Genomic DNA, 20131 nt, shown 5'->3' on the forward strand with positions numbered 1-20131 from the left:
GGCGGGCCGGCAGGGCTATATATCACCCGCCATGGCGGCGCCACTCTAGGGGGCGACCTGCCGGCCCACTGGATTGCTAGGGTAAAAGTTCTCCGACGAACGTGCACGCGCGGCGCGTACACCCTACTGGAATGGATATGAGCAACACATCTCGAAGAACAACAGTTACAAAGGTGAGTAACCGTGTTTTTCTTATCTTAATTCGGGGATGAAGTGGTGCTCTTACAAATCCCTAAAGGTTATTTTATAAACACTTTAGTTCCTAAAATGATTGCAGTCTCCAAAGTACAGTTTTCAATTGAATTTCCAATGTTTATTAGCCTTTTCTTAAAATCAAACCAGACATCTTATTGTAATCGGGGAATAGCAACATGTTAAACTCTTATTTTTCATTTGTATAATTGAAATCTAACATGGTTGTGAAATCCAAGATGAAAATCTATATCAAGTTACTGCAATATATTTGTACTTTGTCAGATTTTAGGCATAATTTGATAACAAGTTGGTGAATATTTATTTATTTGCTTTAGCCAGTAACTGCAAGTTTCATGTTAGGTTCACATGTGTTTTTAATAAATACTGTTAAAAACCAACCTGTTCTACAACATCTGTATTAATAGTTTCTAAAATAAAATATGGGGCTTTGCTTTACATAGTAAATTAGGCTGTGGGCAGTATGAAGGATCAAAAAGAAATTTAAACTTGATACAGTGGATATGCTGTGTCAATGGAGGGATTCAAAGAGACGGTGACATGGTCAGATCATAGATGAGGAAGACAGTTTTAACATCTATGCTATGTATGGACCAAAGGGGAATAAAGTAGGTATAGAGGAGGTCAGAGGAGGAAGTTGTGATCAAAATGAAAAATAGTCAGGACATTAGTAAGAGTTTTTTAGCTGTGGGAATAAAATGGAAAGTTCATGTCTTCAAGATATGGAGGAATGAACTGCAGGATGTGCACATGTCTGGATATGCGAAAAGAAAGATGAACCCTGGTTTAAGGTTGTGTTGCTGACAGTAATGGAAAGTGGGACAAGCAAAGAAGGTTTAGGAGGAAAAATAAGTGGCTTTATTTTTGCTGAGCTAAGTGAAGCTGTTAGTGAGGCATCCAGGAGGAAATTTCAGACACCCAGACTGCAATATAGATAGGTGGAAGATGATGTAAAGTAATCATCATGGAGATATTTGCAATCATGTGAGTGAATAGGGTAGCTCAGGGATAAAATATATGGAGAAAAGAGGGGGTTAGAACCTTTTGGAAACCACCCAAAGAACAAAAAAAGTGGGGAGAAGGATCCACAAAAGGAAACTCTGAAAGAGTGATCAGAGGCAGTAGGAAAAACAGTGGAGGTTGGTGCCATGAAAACTAAAGGAAGGGAAGGGAGTGACCAACAGTGCTGAGAGTAGCAAAGAGATCAAGAAGGATGAGAGAGGATTATAGGCTGTAAGTTTTTGCTAGAAAGAAAAGTGGCTTAGAAACTTTTGTCAGAGCAATTTCAGTGAAGAAGAGGAGAGGAGGTCAAGGCAGCGTCTCTAAATGTCATGTTCTGTGACTTTTTAGGGGAGAAGGGAGTAATCAATATAAGTAGGGCCCTACCAAATTCACGGTCCATTTTGATCAATTTCATGGTGGCAGGATTTTAAAAACAGTAAATTTTCATGATTTCAGATGTTGTAATTGTAGGGGTCCTGACCCAAAAAGGAGTTGTGGGTGTCACAAGGTTATTGTGTGTGTGTGGGGGGGGGAGGGAGCTTGTGATACTGCTACTTTTATTTCTGCACTGCTGTTGGTGGCGGCACTGCCTTTGGAGCTGGGCATCCAGAGAGTGGCGGCTACTGGCCGAGAGCCCAGCTCTGAAGGCAGTGGTGCCACCAGTAGCAGCACAGAAGTAAGGATGGCATAGTATGATGTTGCCACTCTTATTTCTGTGCTGCTACTGGCAGGGCGCTGCCTTCAGAGGTGGACGCCTGGCCAACAACTGTTGCTCTCTGACTGCCCAGCTCTGAAGGTAGCCCAGAAGTAAGGGTGGCAATATCGTGACCCCCTAAAATAACCTTGTGACCCTCCCCCGCAACATTATTTTGGGTCAGGACACGCAGTTTGAGAAACACAGGTCTCCCCCATGCAATCTGTATAGTATAGGGTAAAAGCACACAAACAACCAGATTTCACAGGGGGAGACCAGATTTCCCGATCTGTGATGCATTATTCATGGATGTGAATTTGAAAGTACCCTAAATCTAAGGGAAAACGTGTACTAGTGGCATACTCATCTGCCACACAGGGCAATGAATCCACTTGAGAAATACACCAACATGCTTCAAAGACAGCTATGTTAAGAGTTATCTTTAGTCAATGCAATGTAGTAATATGAGAAGCATTTTGAATTCAACTCCAGTGTCTGATAAACCTTTTCTGAATGAGCAAATTTATTTCCCCTATTAGTGTAGCTCAGACAGTAGCAGGACTTGCATGGATTCAGACATTTACAAAATGTAACCCCCTTGCCTTGCTCTCACATGAGAGTTATGTCTGTTCTTTGTACTTTACAGAAGTTACTTTAGAATCTTTAAAAGTTTTCTATATATTCTTTTTATTTCCAGTGAAATTCTTCTATGGATTCCGAAGAGCTGTTGTTGGGTCTCAACAATAAGTCATCAAACAAGCATCACTTACCTTGCAAATATAGGGTCTATAGGAGAATCTATTATTTTTTATTTATTTGTGTTACCAAGGAGCCTATAGGTACATTTGCACTGAACCCTTCCCCCCTTCCCCCGCAATAGCAACTGACTTGAACTTTGGGGCTTGTGTTACAGGGCTAAAAGCAGCAGTGTAGACATTCCTGTTCAGACTGGAGCCGGGGCTCTGAGACCCACCCTGATTGCCAACCCTCTGAGCCCAGGCTCCAGCCTGAGTGAGACCATCTAAACAGCTATTTTTAGCCAGGTAGTCTGATCCCCTTGAATCTGAGCCAGTTGACCTGGGCTCTGAGCCTCTCTTTTGAGGGGAATGTCTACACTGCAATAAAATACTCATGGTTGGCCCGTGTCCGCTGACTTGTGCTGCAAGGCTATAAAATTGCAGTGTAGACGTTCAGGCTCGGGGACTCCCCCCGCTCACAGGATCTCAGGGTATGTCTACACAGTTACTAGACTGAATACTAAACTAGCTACTTAGGCCTGAATAAAGACTGGGAGTGAATGAGTCACTACAAAAACTAATTTCCCTCTGCTGATACTCACACCTTTTTGTCAACTATTTGAAATGGGCCACATTGATTACATTGGCCTCATTAGTACTACAAAAGTGATTTTTTTCCTCCCTTGGTATTCATCTCTTCTTGTCAACTGTTGAGAATAGCCTGCTTCCACTTCAACTGAATTGGCTCGTTAGCACTGACCCCACCCCCACTTGGTACGGCAACTCCCATCTTTTCATGTGCTGTATATTTATACCTGCCTAATATATTTTCCACTCCATGCATCTGATGAAGTGGGTTTTAGCCCACGAAAGCGTATGCCCAAAGAAATTTGTTAGTCTCTGAGGTGCCACAGGACTCCTCATTGTTTTTACAGCTACTAGGCACCCTTGACTGGTCTGTGCCGCCAACTCAGGCTCGGGATGTGGGCTGTTTCATTGTGATGTAGACTTCCGGGCTCGGGCTGGAACCTGGGCTTTAGGACCCTTCAACGTGGGAGAGTCCGAGAGCCTAGGCTCCAGCCTGAGCCCAGAAGTCTACACAGCAGTGAAATAGCCCCGGGAGCCTAAGTTGGTTGGCACAGGCCAACTGCGTGTTTTCTTTGCTGTGTAGACATACCCTCAGAGCCCGGGCTCCAGCCCATGCCCAATCATCTACACTGCAATTTAATAGCTCTATGGCCTTAGCTCTACAAGCCTGACTCAGCTGACATGGGGCAGCCGTGGGTGTTTTATTGCACTTAGATGTACCCTTAGTCATGGATTAGGATCCTATTGTGCTAGGTACTGTACAAATACAGAACACACAGATAGTCCCTGCCCCAATGAGCTTACAATCTAAGTAAAGACTAGTGTATCCAGCTGTTGTTTTGGCTTTTGAACAGGTCTTTTCCTTACTTCCCAATCTATTTATTGTTTACTAGTCAAGGAGGTGACCTAATGCTTGGGGTGGCCAACGGTGAGGGGAGGCATGTCCGGGTCTTCAGTGGCAATGTGGCGGCGGGTCCCTCAGTCCGTCTGAGCGAAGGACCAGCTGCCGAATTGCCGCCAAAGACTGAAGTGGCGGCAGTAGAGCTGATCGCGATTGCAATTTTTTTTTGTTTGTTTGTTTGGGGCGGCAAAAGCCTTGGAGCCGGCCCTGCCTAATGGACAAGGACTCCTCAGGGTGTGTCTGGTCTGGTCTTTGCTCCTCTCCTTTGGGCTAGTCTCACTGAAAGCTGGGCATCATATCTAAGCCTGACTGAGGTGATATTAGGTTAGTGTTTGTGTAGCGTTTAAGGTACTCTATAATCCTTAATTCATTGTCATAATCAGGAGTGCATTGCTACACTCTAAAAAGAGAAAAATTAATGTGCTGATTTCTCTTACTGAGTTAAAGGAGAACCTCAGTCTACATTTCTTCAGTCGGGGAAAAAAGTTAACACATTTATTCTTCAAATTATCAGTGTCTACTGACAGAAATAGCTCCTTTTGACCCACTGGCCTGAGTCATTTATACAAGACTATTCTCTGAGAACCTGATAGTTTGTCTATGTAACTTTGGGAGATGCTATTGAGTTCTGAGCTGAATGTCTTAAAATGTTCAAAGATGTCACAGACAATGAAACTTTAAATTTCATGTTATCTGATATCATTCAGAAAAATAAAAGTGGGGCAACAGATCTGAGCAAAATAGTGGTAGAGTAACAATGTGATTATAATTGAACTGAATGGCACAGTCTCAGATAAGGGGGAAAATATTAATAATTTGAAAAATTTAGCTAGACCTATATTTTAGTGTCACATACAAAGTACCTTAAGTTTATGTGGAAATTGCCCTTATCATATCCTCTTATTTAACTAAAGCATCACTATTGACTCTTCACTGAATACTAAATCCCAGCGCTGGCATTTCCCTCACACTGCTGTCTAAGGCCTGGTCTACACTACACGTTTAAACCAAATTTAGCAGCGTTAAACCGATTTAACCCTGCACCCATCCACACAACGAGGCCCTTTATATTGATATAAAGGGCTCTTTAAACCAGTTTCTGTACTCCTCCCTGACTAGAGGAGTAGCGCTGAAATCGATATTGCCATGTCGGATTAGGGTTAGTGTGGCCGCAAATCGACGATATTGGCCTCCGGGCGGTATCCCACGGTGCACCATTGTGACCACTCTGGAAAGCAATCTGAACTCGGATGCATTGGCCAGGTAGACAAGAAAAGCCCCACGAACTTTTAATTTCATTTCCTGTTTCCCCAGCATGGAGCTCTGATCAGCACAGGTGGCCATGCAGTCCCAAATCCAAAAAGAGCTCCAGCATGGACCGTATGGGAGATACTGGATCTGATCGCTGTATGGGGAGACAAATCTGTTCTATCACAGCTCCGTTAAGAAACAAAATTACAAAGCAATTTGAAAAAAATCCCAGCGATAAGACAGAGCACAGCAAGACTCGCACATCTGCTACAAGCTCACGGAAACCAAAGAATCAAATGGACGCTCATGGGGAGGAGGGGGGATCTGAGGACCCAGCAGCTACCCAGTCCCCCAGTCCTTGAAAAAGCATTTGCATTCTGGCTGAAGCCTCCAGTGCCTGAAGGGGTCAAAACATGTCGGCAGGGCGCCGGGAGTCAGGGTGATATTCTCGTGTCAATATTACACCCCCCGGCCCCTCTGCCCGGTAAAAAAAGCAAAAAGAATTGTTTCTGCCATTTTCACATTGCACAGTATGTTCTAACGCATACTGCTAACCCAGTGTCGCTGGCACTGAACCAGCTCCCCTCCCCTTCCTTTCCTGAATTGGCAACGTACAAAATGGGGGAACCATCATCACACCGTAGAGTGTCGCTCCTGGCTGCCTTGGTGCGTTAGGTGTGGGGCGCCTGGAAAGGAATGACTCTGTCATCCTGGCAAAACGGTACAAAAGCTGGTAACCGTCCATCATAGCAGTCTGAGCTGACCTATCACTCCCCACCCCTTGGGTCTAAAGAAAAGATTCACTATCCCTGGACTATCATAGCCGCGAAGCGCCCCCCTCATTTTACTTCGCTAAAACGTCAGTGTTCTTATTCCGCATCTTTTTATTCTCATACCAAATGGGGACACGCCACGTAGCCCAGGAGGGATGTGGGGAAGGAAGCAACAGTGGGTGTGCAGGGGCACCCTAGAATGGCATGCACTCAATCATCTGCGGGATCTCTGGGCTCTGAACTGGAGTGCTGTGTCTCTGTCTCCTAATAACTCCTAGACTCATTTTTTAGACAAACATAAAGAAGGAGCGATCCGGAGTCATCCATTTTCCATTGCCCCTGGCCAACCCAGCGAGGCCAGCCAGGAGCACCCACAACACAGATGACAAAATGATTGATAACTGTCATCACCCACTTTTCCAATTGCAACGGTACAAAATGATTGATAACTGTCATCTCATCACCAATTTACAATGGCAGCACCTGCAATAGGCATAGTAACCATCTCTGCACTACACAGCATCATGCACTTGCCTTCAAGCACTGCAGTACGCCTCTGTCAGCATGCACCAGTAAACATACTGTGTGACGGTTACAAAAGCCAAAACAGGCCCTGATTCCATGTGGGCTGCTCTACCAAGGCAACCAGGAAAAAGGGACAAATAATGTCTGCGTTGCTTAACAGAGAAGGTGAGGACAACTTACCGAACACCCCAGACACTTTTTGCCCTCAGGCCATGGGATCTCAACCCAGAATTCCAGTGGGCGAGGGAGACTGCAGGAACTATGGGATAGCTACGGGATAGCTACCCACAGTGCAATGCTCCAGAAATCGACGTTAGCCTCGGTACATGGACACACACCACCGAATTAATGTGCTTAGTGTGGCCATGTGCACTCGACTTTATACAATCTGTTTTACAAAACCGGTTTCTGTAAAATCAGAATAATCCTGTAGTGTAGACGTACCCTAAGTTTATAGCTGATTCTTACTTGAGCTTAGTAATAGAGAAGAGGACCTGATGCAGCAAGGGTGTTTTTTATATCAGCACCTGAATAACTTATATATACACACATTCTATGGGTACCATGTTAAAAATATATTTAAAATGATAGATTTTTAAAATATTTATCTTTTATCTTTTTATGAAGCTTACTTGGAGTCATTCAATACTACAGTGACATGCTGTAGAACTATTGCAAGTAATACAGCAGTATAAAATACAAACATCATGGACTTTCTAAAGTCCAGACTCTTATCACAGACAAGATTCCAAATTCAGGTTCATGGTGTATTTTCACATGCCATTCCTTGGCAGAATAGTTATGAGAACTGAACATCACATTTCCTGTGGGGCAGACATAACTTGAAATGAAGAGGGATGTAAAAGTTGCAGTTAAGAAGCACCCAAAGTAAAATTTTTCTCCACAGAAAGAACCATTCCTATATCATTGGATCATAAATAAAATATACTCCATGTTATGCTCCTGCTTTATAAACCTCACTGGCACTTCCTAGCCCACATGCTTACTAGTTACTTGAATCCTGATCTGGTATCCTGTGAACTTTAACTGATCCAAAGAATGTTTCCATCCAATTTTTTAACATGGCAGCCATAGAATAACAAAACTTTAAATCACTCATTCCTTATCTCTCACTTCAACAAGATTCTTGCCTAAACAATTTTTACAATGTTACTTAATCTCTACATAACACAAAACATAGTTATTCCCTCTAACTAAAAACATCTGTTTGTGCCTGATCCAAAGCCCATTGAAGTCAATTTTAAGATCACCATTGACTTCACTGGGCTTTGGATCATGGCCTTAATCCACATCAGCAGGACTGATAACAGATGATTGCATCATAGCATCTCACAAAGTCTTTTAATCATAATACCTCTCAAGTTTAGAAAGGAGAAATCAATCTTTTGTTTTTAATTGAGAGGTAGAAGGTGACTTAGATGTCAGCATCTTTTGAAGCCATTTCTTCCACTGCTTGGGTAAATCTTTCTTTGTCTAGAATACCATAACATCCATGGAGGAGAGAGGGAAGAAGAAATTTAGTATGTTTGGAAAAACCAACACATGTTCTACATCCATCTTTTTTTCTTTTCTTTCCCATCTCCCTCACCCCCACTTTTTTCTAAGTAGTTATTAGAACCTCTTGGTGCCAAAGTACAGGATTGAAATCTTGCTCCCTGGATAGAACCCTCATTGAAATCACTGACAAGCTCTCATTGACTTCAGTGGGGCCAGGATTTCACTTCAGGAGAGTGAATCAGATGCAAACAGATTCTGGAATCTGGCAGAAGTAGACTTGTCTATAAATGCCAATTGTAAAGGCAAATAGCAAAGCAAAAAAACAAAAATGTTTCTCCACATTTTATTATTCCATTATGTTGTAGAAGAATGGCCTCAAGGTAGGCTTTTTTGTATTGCTTGTTTTTTAACTTCCCTTTCTTCTCAAGAGGGCTGTGGCAGGTTCTTTGGATGGTATGAACCTTAGTGTGAACTGCAGTTTTCCCTCAACAGTCCAGATCTCTCCAGTGTGGACATATGTCTGGATTTTAAATGGCATTGCTGGGCCTGTTTTAAATTGTCTAGTTACTTGGTTGGAGTCGGAGTGTATTGCCACAGGGAGAAGCAGTGGCCACGGGCACGGGTTGTCCTTTTCAGGAGAAATGTGGCTGAGGACCCTGATATTACTTTGTACAGATCCCTGCAAAACCTAGGGCCAGCTCTGCACTTCACTTGAATCATTTTTCAATCTGGGTAAAATTAATTGCAAATATCAGCAGTAAAATGTGGTCATTCATAACAAATTTCATTAAGCCCGAAGCACTCAATGTTTGCTAACAGTACACTTGCAAGAGAAGAGCACCAGACTACATGGGTCACTCATACCCAGGCAGGAGACCAGACTCCATATATCACTTCCATGTCTCCCATCACAGGCAGATCTTTACCAGACTCTTATTTTCTTTGTAGTACTGTAAGCCGTATCTGTCTTTCAGATAGTTGTATGAAATCCTGGAGCTACTGAAATCAGTGGGAATTTTACCATTGACATCAATGGAGCCTGAATTTCACCCATTGTTTTTGAGTTGTGTATAGCACCAGATGTACTTGGTGCATTACAGGAGCAGAAGGAAATGGTCACTTCCAGGAGACAATTATTTGGGGAGTCAATATGGTCCAGTGGCCAGAACACTGGGCTAGGAATCAGGTGATTTAGGTTCTATTTCCTATTCTACCACTGATGCAATGTGTGACTTTGAGCAATCACTTCATCCTTCTCCACCACAGTTCTCCATCTATAAAATGGGCGTGATATTTGCCTTCCTTTATAAATCACTGCATGATCCAGGACTGAAAATATCTTATTTATTATATAAGTTAAAAAAGATCAACAACCAGAACCTGTATAAAATAAGCTAAATTAACGGGAACTTTACATTAGAAATGGCTCTAATCACAAGCCTCTTCCTTCAGAGTGTGTATTTCTGCCTGGAGCATGTGCAGTGAACTATTCAGTGACTGGACTCTAATAAGAAAATGTGACTCTTGCTTTAGTCCAAGTTCTAACATACCTGCTGTGTGGTGAACCTTTGCACATGAAACAGAGCTGTGACCCTTGTCAACTCATTAACAGTATTTAGGTTTGCTAAATCAGATAATTCTGCACAAATACTATTAAAATTTAATAACCGTCTCCATTAGCTTGATTTGTTTTCATTTTTCATCAGTTTCCCTCTGACTTCCGCTATTTATATCAACTGTATAGTTATTTATTTACTGAGCAGCCAAAATGTTATATAAATTAGCCTCTAGCTTTCTCTGAAGATAGTTCAGCACATATAGTTGATTGTAGACACTCTTAAAGAATCAACATTTTAGATGTTCAGGAAGTAAGGAAGTTATGTAAATTCACTTATAATTAACATCGTCCTTATATTGCTGAGGAGGGATGTCAAATGCTTCCTCTGTGTTATACAGTGTGGCTGCCCTCACCTTCAACATTAAAGAGTGTAATTCAGGGAGGTGACAGTTCCTTCCAGTATTCAGTGCTCCATCTTGATCTTAGCGGGAAATGAACTATTCCATGCTGGGCACTGCAGTCTCTGTCCTACGTCTTCATATTAAAGGATAAGGGTATCTACGGTCTGCTCCATTTAAGGATAATTAGGTGCAGCAGTTGGGCTCAGGACAAGCTGCTAATATATCCTACCATGTGGGCTTCAGAGAGGAGCCAGCAAGAGACTCCAGGTGGTAAGAGACAAAGGCAACCAAAGCGAAAGCAATGGATCTCTGGACATTCAGAGAACTTTTTTTTCAATTTTGACTGGACTTTTTCTGCCCTGTGTTAATTGGCTCCAATCCTTACCCTTCCTCACATTCTCTTACCTCAGCTTCATTTCACAGTTGCCCTTCTTAGCCTCTTCCCATCTATCCTGTCCCCTTCATTCCCTCCCTCTCCAAACAATCATGGAACTAACATGACATTTGCTACCATCACATTGTCCACTCAGCTTGTGTGTTCCCCTCCTTCCCCGACCCTGTGCCTGTCTTGTCTAGTGATGGTCAGCTCTTTGTGGCAGAAACCATCTACAGCTCTGTCTGTTCAGCACCTAGCACAATGAGGCCCCACTCTTGGTTGGCACTGCCATAAATAAACATGTTAAATATAATTAAAATACAACCCCTCACTTGGGCATCCCTATCTACTGCATAAGTGTGTCATTTCAACCTTAGCCAGGGTACACAGGGAAAAAGTAATTGACTGTCAACTGTAATAATTATTAGCAGACTCGACACTGTTTGTTACGGTCCTATGAAATATTCTGATTTTTTTTTTTTTTAATTTCTATAGAAAATTCAGTGGAAAAATGCTGCAAGAGTGGTAATGAATGGGCAAGTCAAAAAAAACATTGCAGTTCTCTGCCATTTATGTCTGAATCCAAAGAATGCAGGTATGTTATTACTAAATGTCGATTGTCAAAAATGATGATGACCATCATTAAAGCTAGTTGGAAAATGAAAAATTGCTTTTGAAAGTTTTTGACCATAATGTTTTGGTTTCCAAGGGGAATTTTCAATCCAAACAAAATTGAAAATTTTGTTTAGCTTTGAAATAATATTTCAAAAACCTACTTTTAAACATTTCCTTATAGTCTTCCAACTTTTTCCAATTGGAAAATATGAAAAAAAAAAATGGAAGTCCATACACAGACTTTCTCACATTTTAAGCCTCCCGGCCTTTTCCAGTGCATAACAAAAATAAAAAAAATTAAGTGGGGAGAGGAGGAGGGAACTGAGATTTTATTGTTTTTGTTTTTGTTTTTTTAAAGGGAGGAAAAAGAGAAAGCCAAAAATAGGGAAAATGTTGATTTCATTGAAACTTCATTTTCCTGTGGAAAACATTTTTCGGGTAAAAATCAACCAGCTCTAGCTGGTGTCATAGTGCGATTAAAGGCAAACCAGGAAAGAGCTCTTGTTGTTAAAACACTGAATTAGGACTCAGAAAAACTTGGATTCAGTTCCTGGCTGTACTAGATTTTTGCTAGTTACTTATCTCTGCACCTAGAAATACATCATCTATTAGAGTTTGTGAGGTGCACAAAGACTGGTGGTGGAGAGAGAGGGGCAAATGTCTAGGTAGATTAAAATCTGTATGTCAACAGGAGACTGGGAAGTTTGTAGAATTCTTGATGTACAGCTTGTTCTGGAATTGTATCTTTTATTATGGAGACAATTTTGTGGCTGTATTGGTATACAAGAAGTATATTTTAACACTTTGCTAAAATGGAATGGACTCAGCTAATCAGAGAACATGGATATGTGCATTTAATCACATTATGGTAGTCTTCTGTAACTACAATATGCAAATTCCTGCACTCTGATTTGCTGATACTATTTAAACTCACTGTTTACTTTCTCACAGCAAATATGGCCATTCCAGTCCTAATACAATTAGCTGGAGGGTGCTACTATGAATGTGTTCACTTTTACAAAAAGAATACCAAATGTAAGTAGACAGCCTGCACCATGTCCTGACCACAGAGAAAGTAAGAGACGGGCATTCAGCACCTGTACGGTCTGTTTTTGATATATCAAGCACAACCTCATTAAACTCTTTGACCCAGTTGCTGTTGCCATTATTCATGTTAAGTAGCATAGTTCTCTTCAGGTAGGAGCTATTTGTGAAGCAAAGCCTTACCGGAGGTAAGGGCAGACTGGCCGTTTATGGCCCAAGGAGTTCTTCTATGCAGCCCACAGCTAGTCTCATTTTCAGTATGAAGGCATGATTCATGGAGAAGAAGAAAACTTAAAGCTCCTAGTATGCAGCAGTCCATCTTGAGCTGAGCATCAAGCTTTTAGTTTCATGGCAATTTTTTGATAAGTGCCAGAGCCTCAGCTGATGTAAACTGGTGTTGCTTCATTGGCTTCAATGTAGCTATATTGATTTATGCCAGCTGAGGATCTGGCCCAATGCCAATAGAAATTCTTGGATACCAGTTAGCCAGGGACAGTAGCCAATATAAAAAATTAGTATCTTTTACCCAATGTCTCCAGTGTAGTCAGAGCACGGAGACTTCTGTGTTTCCTATTTAGTTCTATGTTTGGTTATATGCATAAGTAAGGGCACTAATAATAGTATAAGAAAAAGCTAAAATTTCTGGGGATAAGAAGGTCTGACTTGTTTTGGCTATGGGTTTGTATGTGTAAAAATAGCCGATGAGCGTAAGGATGAACAGATCTGCCAATTCTATTATATTACGAGAGCACTATTTCCTATTATGTGATCCAAAGAATGAAGCACTAAACTTTAAAAATACTATCCACATTTAACATATGTGGTGTTTATACTGAACCTTGTAGATATTCGAGTCATTATATTTTCTTTGGCACCAATATTTTATGTTAGTTTTGCCATTAAACCAATTTGTAATAACTTAAATTGTGGATCTGACAATAATAGGGTTGGTAGTTTGAAAGGCAGCTTCTAAGAAGGTTTTATATTTCTCCATTTAAAGCACATCACGCTGTCCTCTTCTCTCGTTTCAAATGAATTGCTTAGTGCTTTAACCTTATGTAATTGTAGAAGCATTGGATTGATCTTTGTTATGGAAAGAATGTCTTTTGCAGTCATGTCTGTCTGTTGTTTCTGACTTTTTGCATTTATATTGGCCGAGAAAGCAGTCTCTTGCGCACAAGAATTGACAGATAGGACTTAAATCCCAATTTAGGAAATACTTGAAGAGTGAGAAGAATTATAGACAAAACAAAGACAGGAAAAACAGGAAACCAAGTTTACTGAACAACTTGGAAGCGAGGGTATTTCTGATTTAAGGATCATTTGATTAATGTGAGCTGAGATTCTCATGAATAGTAATTTATCCTTTTGAATATTATAATTTTAGACAGAGACGCTTAAAACTTCATAGGAAAGCTTAAAAGTGTACTTTATAAATATATCTGTCTTGCGTATATAAAGAAAGAGTCTAAGCATCTAAAATACTGTATTATGATAAACAGACACCATATATTGCAATCTCAATAAATAACACACTAACTTTTGAAGAGCAGTCGTATGAAAAGTCACCATATTGAAATGGCATCCTTACCTGTATATTGTTTTGGCAATTATTTATTTATTAATACCTTTTATTCCAGTTACCACTCCATCACTAATAAAGCAGCAAGACCCTCAGCTGGATTGTTTTCTGATGTCACTTCATAAGCAAAATGTCAAGGGCCAAAGTCTGTTCTTCATTACATCTGTGCAACCCTATTCTAAACAGTGGTGTTACACAGATGTAATTGGGGCCAAAATCCAGCCAGGATCAAACCGCCATGGTTGCTGCCGAAGAAAATGGCGCCCCGCAAATCCTAGTGCCCTAGGTGACTGCCTAGGTCACCTAAATGGTTGCACTGGCCCTGTGCATACCCTGATGCCACAAGAAAGGCCACCATTTCCCCCACAAACTACTACATTTCACTGTGTCATAATACTTCCCAAAGCAACAAGATTTTTGCATGTCTCCTGTGACTAGAGCTGTGCAAATAACCTTTTTTTGATTATCAGCTCATTCCAAAAACAAAACAAAAAATTGTTTAGCTTAGAGCAAAACATTTTATTTAACCTGAAACAATACTTTTTGTTTAGTTTTTGAGTTTTCTAACAAATGTCTAATATTTTAAAATTTAAAATTAAATGAATTTTCAGAACAAAATGTGTGTTTGAATAAAAAATCAAAATGTTTCAGGTAGACAATATCAAAATGATCTAATGTTTCAATATTTTTGGAATTTTTATAAAGTTTTGTTTTTAATTTACTGAAACAATTTGGCGAATTTGACATGAATTTGCAACTTGATTTGGTCAACCCAAATCTGCATTTGTTTGGTGAAGGTGGGGAAAAGTTTTGGACAAAATTTCTGCATGTGCTGACAGTACAAACAGATAATAGGCTTAGAGTTTGAGTGAGCAGGCTTTTTGACCACCTTCCCTCTGCCGACTGATCCTTTTCCCCAGGACATTTTCTAACATTCCAAACCCACATGAGCTTCACACAGGTGCCATTTATTTTTGAACATTGGCCTGCTCAAAAAATGTCTCCTCCTTCCTGCACAAAGGGCATTAGAGGTGAGATTCAGTTCTGGATCAATAATAGTTTGTGTATTAAAAAAACCCCTTTCATTACTTTAGATAACAGAATATAATGCCCCCTTGGAGCTAGAATTGGGAACTAATATTATTATTTATTTGTATTATGACAGCTCTCAGGAATGCCATTCACAGACCAGGACCCTATTGTGCTAGGTGCTGCACAAACACAGAACAAAAAGACAGTCCCTGCCCCAAAGATCTTACAATATAAGACAAGAGACAACAGGTAGATACAAACTGAAGAACACAACAGAACAATGAAACACAAAGAAGTCAGGATGATTGGTAGTGGTCACAGCACACCAGCTGCCTAACCATTTTATATATAACTTTATAATTTTATATCATTCTAGTACTGGAAGGGTCTGACACGTCATACTTTAAAGTCGTGACACTTTTATGTTTAAAAAGTTTGGGGTCATTTTTGGAGATGTTTCATGTTTTAACTTTTCCTCTGTGCCCCTGCTCATGGAACTCAGGGCCACTCAGGCTTGTGGCTTTGGAGTCTAAAGGATTTAAAAAAAAAAGTGTCAAAGAAATATTTAAAACTCTTAAAAAATTCCTTGGCTAGTTTTTCATTAACATGTGGTATATTCAGAATGCATGATAGTGTGCCATGCTGTAAAAGTTTTATCAGTACTCATTTGGGGTGACAGATGTAATTCACTCATGGCTTCCTATCTTGTGAGTAATGTGCCCATCCCAAACTTAGGCTGATAAAACATTTATATCCCATCAGGCCATCAAGATTTTCTCTCTATAATAAATGGTATAATCATAGTTTCCCTTTTTACGCTCATAAAACATCTTTTTTAATAAGCAGATGATCCCAAGCCACAAAGTTCAGGTCTGGATCAAAATTCATGAAGTTTTATGCTATTTGGATCTAGAATTTAGGTTTGGGTCCATCTGTAATATTTTTTTTGACAGGTGATCAACAAGCATGTGTCTCTTTGGGGCACCCTTTTGGTGGCAGCGTGGAATCGGTGCTCACAGTGAGTTGCACTATCAGGTGTCCTGGCTTGCAGCCTAATCACTAAGCAAGTGGTAGCTCAGATCTCCTTGATTAGGGGTGGGGTGGGGTGCTGAGCAGATGAACAGTCAGTGGATCAGGCCTTCTGGCTTTATACTAAAAGCTGACAGCCATCTGTGGCACAGGCCTCCTGCCTGAGGGCTAAGCAAATAAGTGCTTAATGGGTCAGGCCTTCACGGTTAGGGTTGAACACGCAACAGTCCGTGGCTCATCCAGCCATGAGTGCAGGGTAGGGGGGCCCAAGCCCACCCTGTGCAATCATGTCCCAGCTCAGGGCCCTAGAAGTAACGGCTGATGCCGTAACAAGGTTGGTGGGGAAGTGTGAGGTCTCTGCTTTGCCTCTTAGCAACACAGCTGAGTCAATATCTTGGTTCCCTTGGCTACTTCCTGTAATTGTTGTCAGCTCACTCTCCACTTCCTCTTTGGGTCTTTCCATCTCCTGGGGCAGCAGCTGGCCTTCTCTCCAGGCTAGTTTAGGGGAGTCATCAATGGGTGCCACAGCCAGTCATGGGCTCTCTAGGCAGTTTGGCTCCCTGGGAAGGACATCTGGATCCTTTCTTGGTCTGTCTCCAACTGAGCTGCAGGGCTCTTCTCTTTTACTTCCTGCCCGGCCACCACACTTCCTGCAAGGGGGAAGAGGCAGGGTTAGCTGAGCCCAACATGATGAGTTAACCCCCTTTGTGCCAGAATGAGGCTATTCCATCTCCTTACATTGCTGAGAAATTTCACATGAATGTACAGAGCAAGACCTGTAATAATTTTTATTCAACATATAAGCCAGTCTTTCTATAATCATGGATGTTACATAATAATCTTTGAATTGATAAGAGGGATGACAGAAGGACTAAAGCCAGACCAATGTTTTTGTTTCAAAAGTCTGTTTAATTTGAGAACATACCATGTCTTTGCAAAGCACTACTTTGAGTAGAATCAGTATCTTTCTAGTCTTAATGATTGACTCAAAGATAAAACCTCCAATTCTTCACATGAATAGCACAAAAGTGGTTTCAAGGCACACTAATAAGTCGAGAGGGGAGTAAGGTAATGAGGGCTTTTGTTTTTCTGGGTTAAACTAGACTGGCACCAAAAGAAGAAATTGTCTTACGACCAGAGTTAAATGTTAATGATTTTATGGAAAGAAATGAAAGAAAATAAGAGCTCACCAGCGGTAATTAGAAAATCCATGCTGGTTTAAGAGTGCACCCTCTGGGGAGGATAATAAAGAAGATGAAAGGATTCTGGGGGTATAGCTGTTTAGTAAACGAACGTGCAAGTTTTTTACTATAAAGTTGTTCTGTGAAAATCAGTAAGCAGTTTAAATTTTAACATAAAGTAAAACCACATGACTCTGGTTCTTCACAGATCTATTAATCTAATGTCTGGTAAAAGATAAAATAAAATTAAGGTGTTTTGATCTTCTCTAATTTAAGATTTTTCAGTTGTTTGGGCTTTCATGAGTTGGGTGTTATATGCTGTTCCAAATATTGCTGAAATTAATCTAAATCTACTCCCCAAATTACTTTACATTTTCAGAAAAATTTGTCTGTGAGCATAAGGATAAAGAGGGATTTCAGGGTTAAACATGTTACCCTTTAATTGATTATATTCTGATTAATGAGTTATTAAAAAGTTTATTTCATTTTTCAGAAATATCTGTCTCAAAAATAAAGTTTTTTTAAAAAAGTCTAAAACATAAATTTGTTTAGTTGGTGATACACTAATGAAATGTGATAAAATCCACCGTAAATCAGAGATCAGAACACCTATGTGACTCTGATATATCCTCAGTGAAAGTCAATTCTATAGTTATGTACTCTTAGAATTTCCACATTTAAGGTTTGGGATCCTAGTAAAATTTCAGCGTATACAACAAAACTATAAATTGAACTTAACAAGGTTCTTGTACAATGTGGTTACTTGAAAAATAGAACATTTCTGATGAAGTTGAAGAGGTGACTGTTTTGGTAGCTGATTGAAGTAGTGTGCTCAATTAATCTAAAGAATAACGGAAAACTATTTATCTTAATTTTTCAGGCTTGATCTTGTAAGCCATCCATATGCTACTGCATCAATAAGAGTGCTGAATATGGAGTATTTGCAGGTTTTGCTCATAGGGGCTGAGTATTGTATAGATACAGGAAGAGACATTCTCAGTCCCAAAAGTTTAAAGATATGTTGACTTTCCTATATAGTGAGAAGATCTCCTATAGGTGATCTTTCTCTCTCTCTCAGTGGTAGTGCACAGAAAGTGGGAGAAGATGATGCATAGGCAGACTAAATTGAAGTCAGAGGATCAGCACCATGGAGACTTTCCAGTTGTCTTCATCCACCATTGCATAAGGGCTCATTCTGACCTTGCATTTGTAGAGGAGATGTATAGCTATTTTACAGCCTGGGGGAGGTACTTGTTTTCTGTACAGCACTGAGCCCAGCTACTTTGGTTGGGCTTTGGGATAAGAATTTGCCTCATAATTAACAAATAGTATTTTTATTCAACTATTTCCATTCTGTTGAATTTTAACTACTAGTTACATTTAAAGTTAGTTGAACTGCTTGTTATGAATAGAACTGTTTTGAGGAAAAAATTGACATTTTTTTGTCAGAATTTGCCAGTTTGTGAAATATTTTGTGAAGATTATTCAATTTAGACAAAATTCCACCAGAAATTCACCCACCTGGCAGGTTGATAGAAAGCCAGGCGTTTGGAAGCCCTGGGGGCCCTGGCTCCTAACTTCCAAGTACTTGGCTTCCCAGAACCCAGGCTCCCTGAGCTTTCTGGGTCATGGGCTGCGGGATAGGCTGCCAAGTAGACTGCCTCAGAGCTGGGCCTCCCAGTAGAGTTTGGCAGAAAATAATAGTCTCCTTTCCCAGATAATTTTGAAATTTGAGCGTTTGTCTCATGTTGGAACAAAATCAAATGCTCCATGAAAAGGAATTATCAGTCTCCCACTAGCTCCAGTTATGAATTTAGCCCCTTCTTTATAATTATTTGTTTTTGAATTGATCCTGATTATCCTTCTCTGCAGCTGTCATTCATAAATACTCACCAAATAGTTAGGACAAACGATTTTCAGACTCTGAATGATTGAATTTCACTATTCACTGTTCCTACTGGGCTTGATCAAAAGCCCATTGAAATCAATGAAAAGACTCCATTGGCGTCAGTGAGCTTTGAATCAGGCCTATTTTGTGGCTGGTCGCTGTGGCAGGATGAAATGGACAGAAAAGAGTTAAGGGCCTGTCACACAGCTCAGCAGGAGATTTAAAAAAAGAGCCAGAGAAAAAGCTTCTGGAGACTGTAGCCAATAAACTGGGCCCTGAGGCAAGGGCCTGAAACTGATTATGGGTATGGCACTTACGCTTTCCTGGACTGGTGAGTGAGCCCATCAATTTATAGTCACCTGAGTGGCATGGTATTGTTTCTGGTCACTGATTGGCTGAGTGTTACATCTTGATGACTGGATGAGAGAAACATTTTAAACAGGAGAATAACTAATACTGATTAATTTACATTGGCGAATTTGTATACTAATAATACCTTGAAATCTGGTGGGTGTTTTGCCTAAGTGAGCACTGCAAGATGAGACCTTTATATAGCAAAATAAACAAATAAGATGTATTCTTTATGAATTTAGCCCAGCAGCTTTGAGTATCATCAGTATGCCCAGAGCTGTACTAAATTGAGAGGATCACATATATGCTATTTGCCCAAGGAGCTAACACCCTTCTTCAGAAAATACGTTGGATGAACTAGCCCCATCATCACAATTTCAAACAGTGTAGACATAGGTGTTTTTTGTTTTGTTTTTATTTTTTATTTTTTTAAAGTTTATTTGGGGGATGTTGTTGCTGAATTCCTTTTCAGAATTGTAGATGCTTCTAGATTATGCCTGCAAACATTTTACTACCTATTCTAGTAATAAGTTATTTTAAAAAATAGTGCTTTTTACTGTTAACAATGAGGGTAAATCTGTTTATAGTCTAAGATTAGTAGATATAAGGGACTCAGGTGACTTGTTGATGGATGCAAAATATATATTTATAAATAAATATCTTTTAAAGGTGACGCAGTGCTTTTCTGACTTTTTTTCTTATACTCCCTTATATGTATGTAACAGTACACAGGTGCTGGCTTTCTCTGGCCTGTGGGGGTGCTCAATCCCTTGCTCCACCCCAGGCCCTGCCCTGCCTCTTCCTGCCCCCACTTCACCTCCACCCTCTCTTCCCGCCCAGTTCTGTCCCCTTCCTAGAGCGTGCCCTGTCCC

At 40.4% G+C, this 20131-nt stretch overlaps 1 protein-coding gene across 2 annotated transcripts in view; it reads left to right on the top strand.

The window, feature by feature from the left end:
• FBLN1 (fibulin 1) overlaps positions 1-20131 on the top strand; it is a 114637-nt gene that overhangs the window by 9653 nt on the left and 84853 nt on the right. For both annotated transcript variants that reach the window (XM_075070465.1, XM_075070464.1), the window contains exon 2: positions 11033-11132. In XM_075070465.1, the coding sequence (XP_074926566.1) occupies positions 11033-11132 (100 nt within the window). The remainder of the gene's footprint in view (positions 1-11032; positions 11133-20131) is intronic.

The sequence above is a fragment of the Chelonoidis abingdonii genome, chromosome 1 (genome assembly GCF_003597395.2).
Source record: "Chelonoidis abingdonii isolate Lonesome George chromosome 1, CheloAbing_2.0, whole genome shotgun sequence".
In the NCBI taxonomy this organism is placed as follows: domain Eukaryota; kingdom Metazoa; phylum Chordata; order Testudines; family Testudinidae; genus Chelonoidis; species Chelonoidis abingdonii.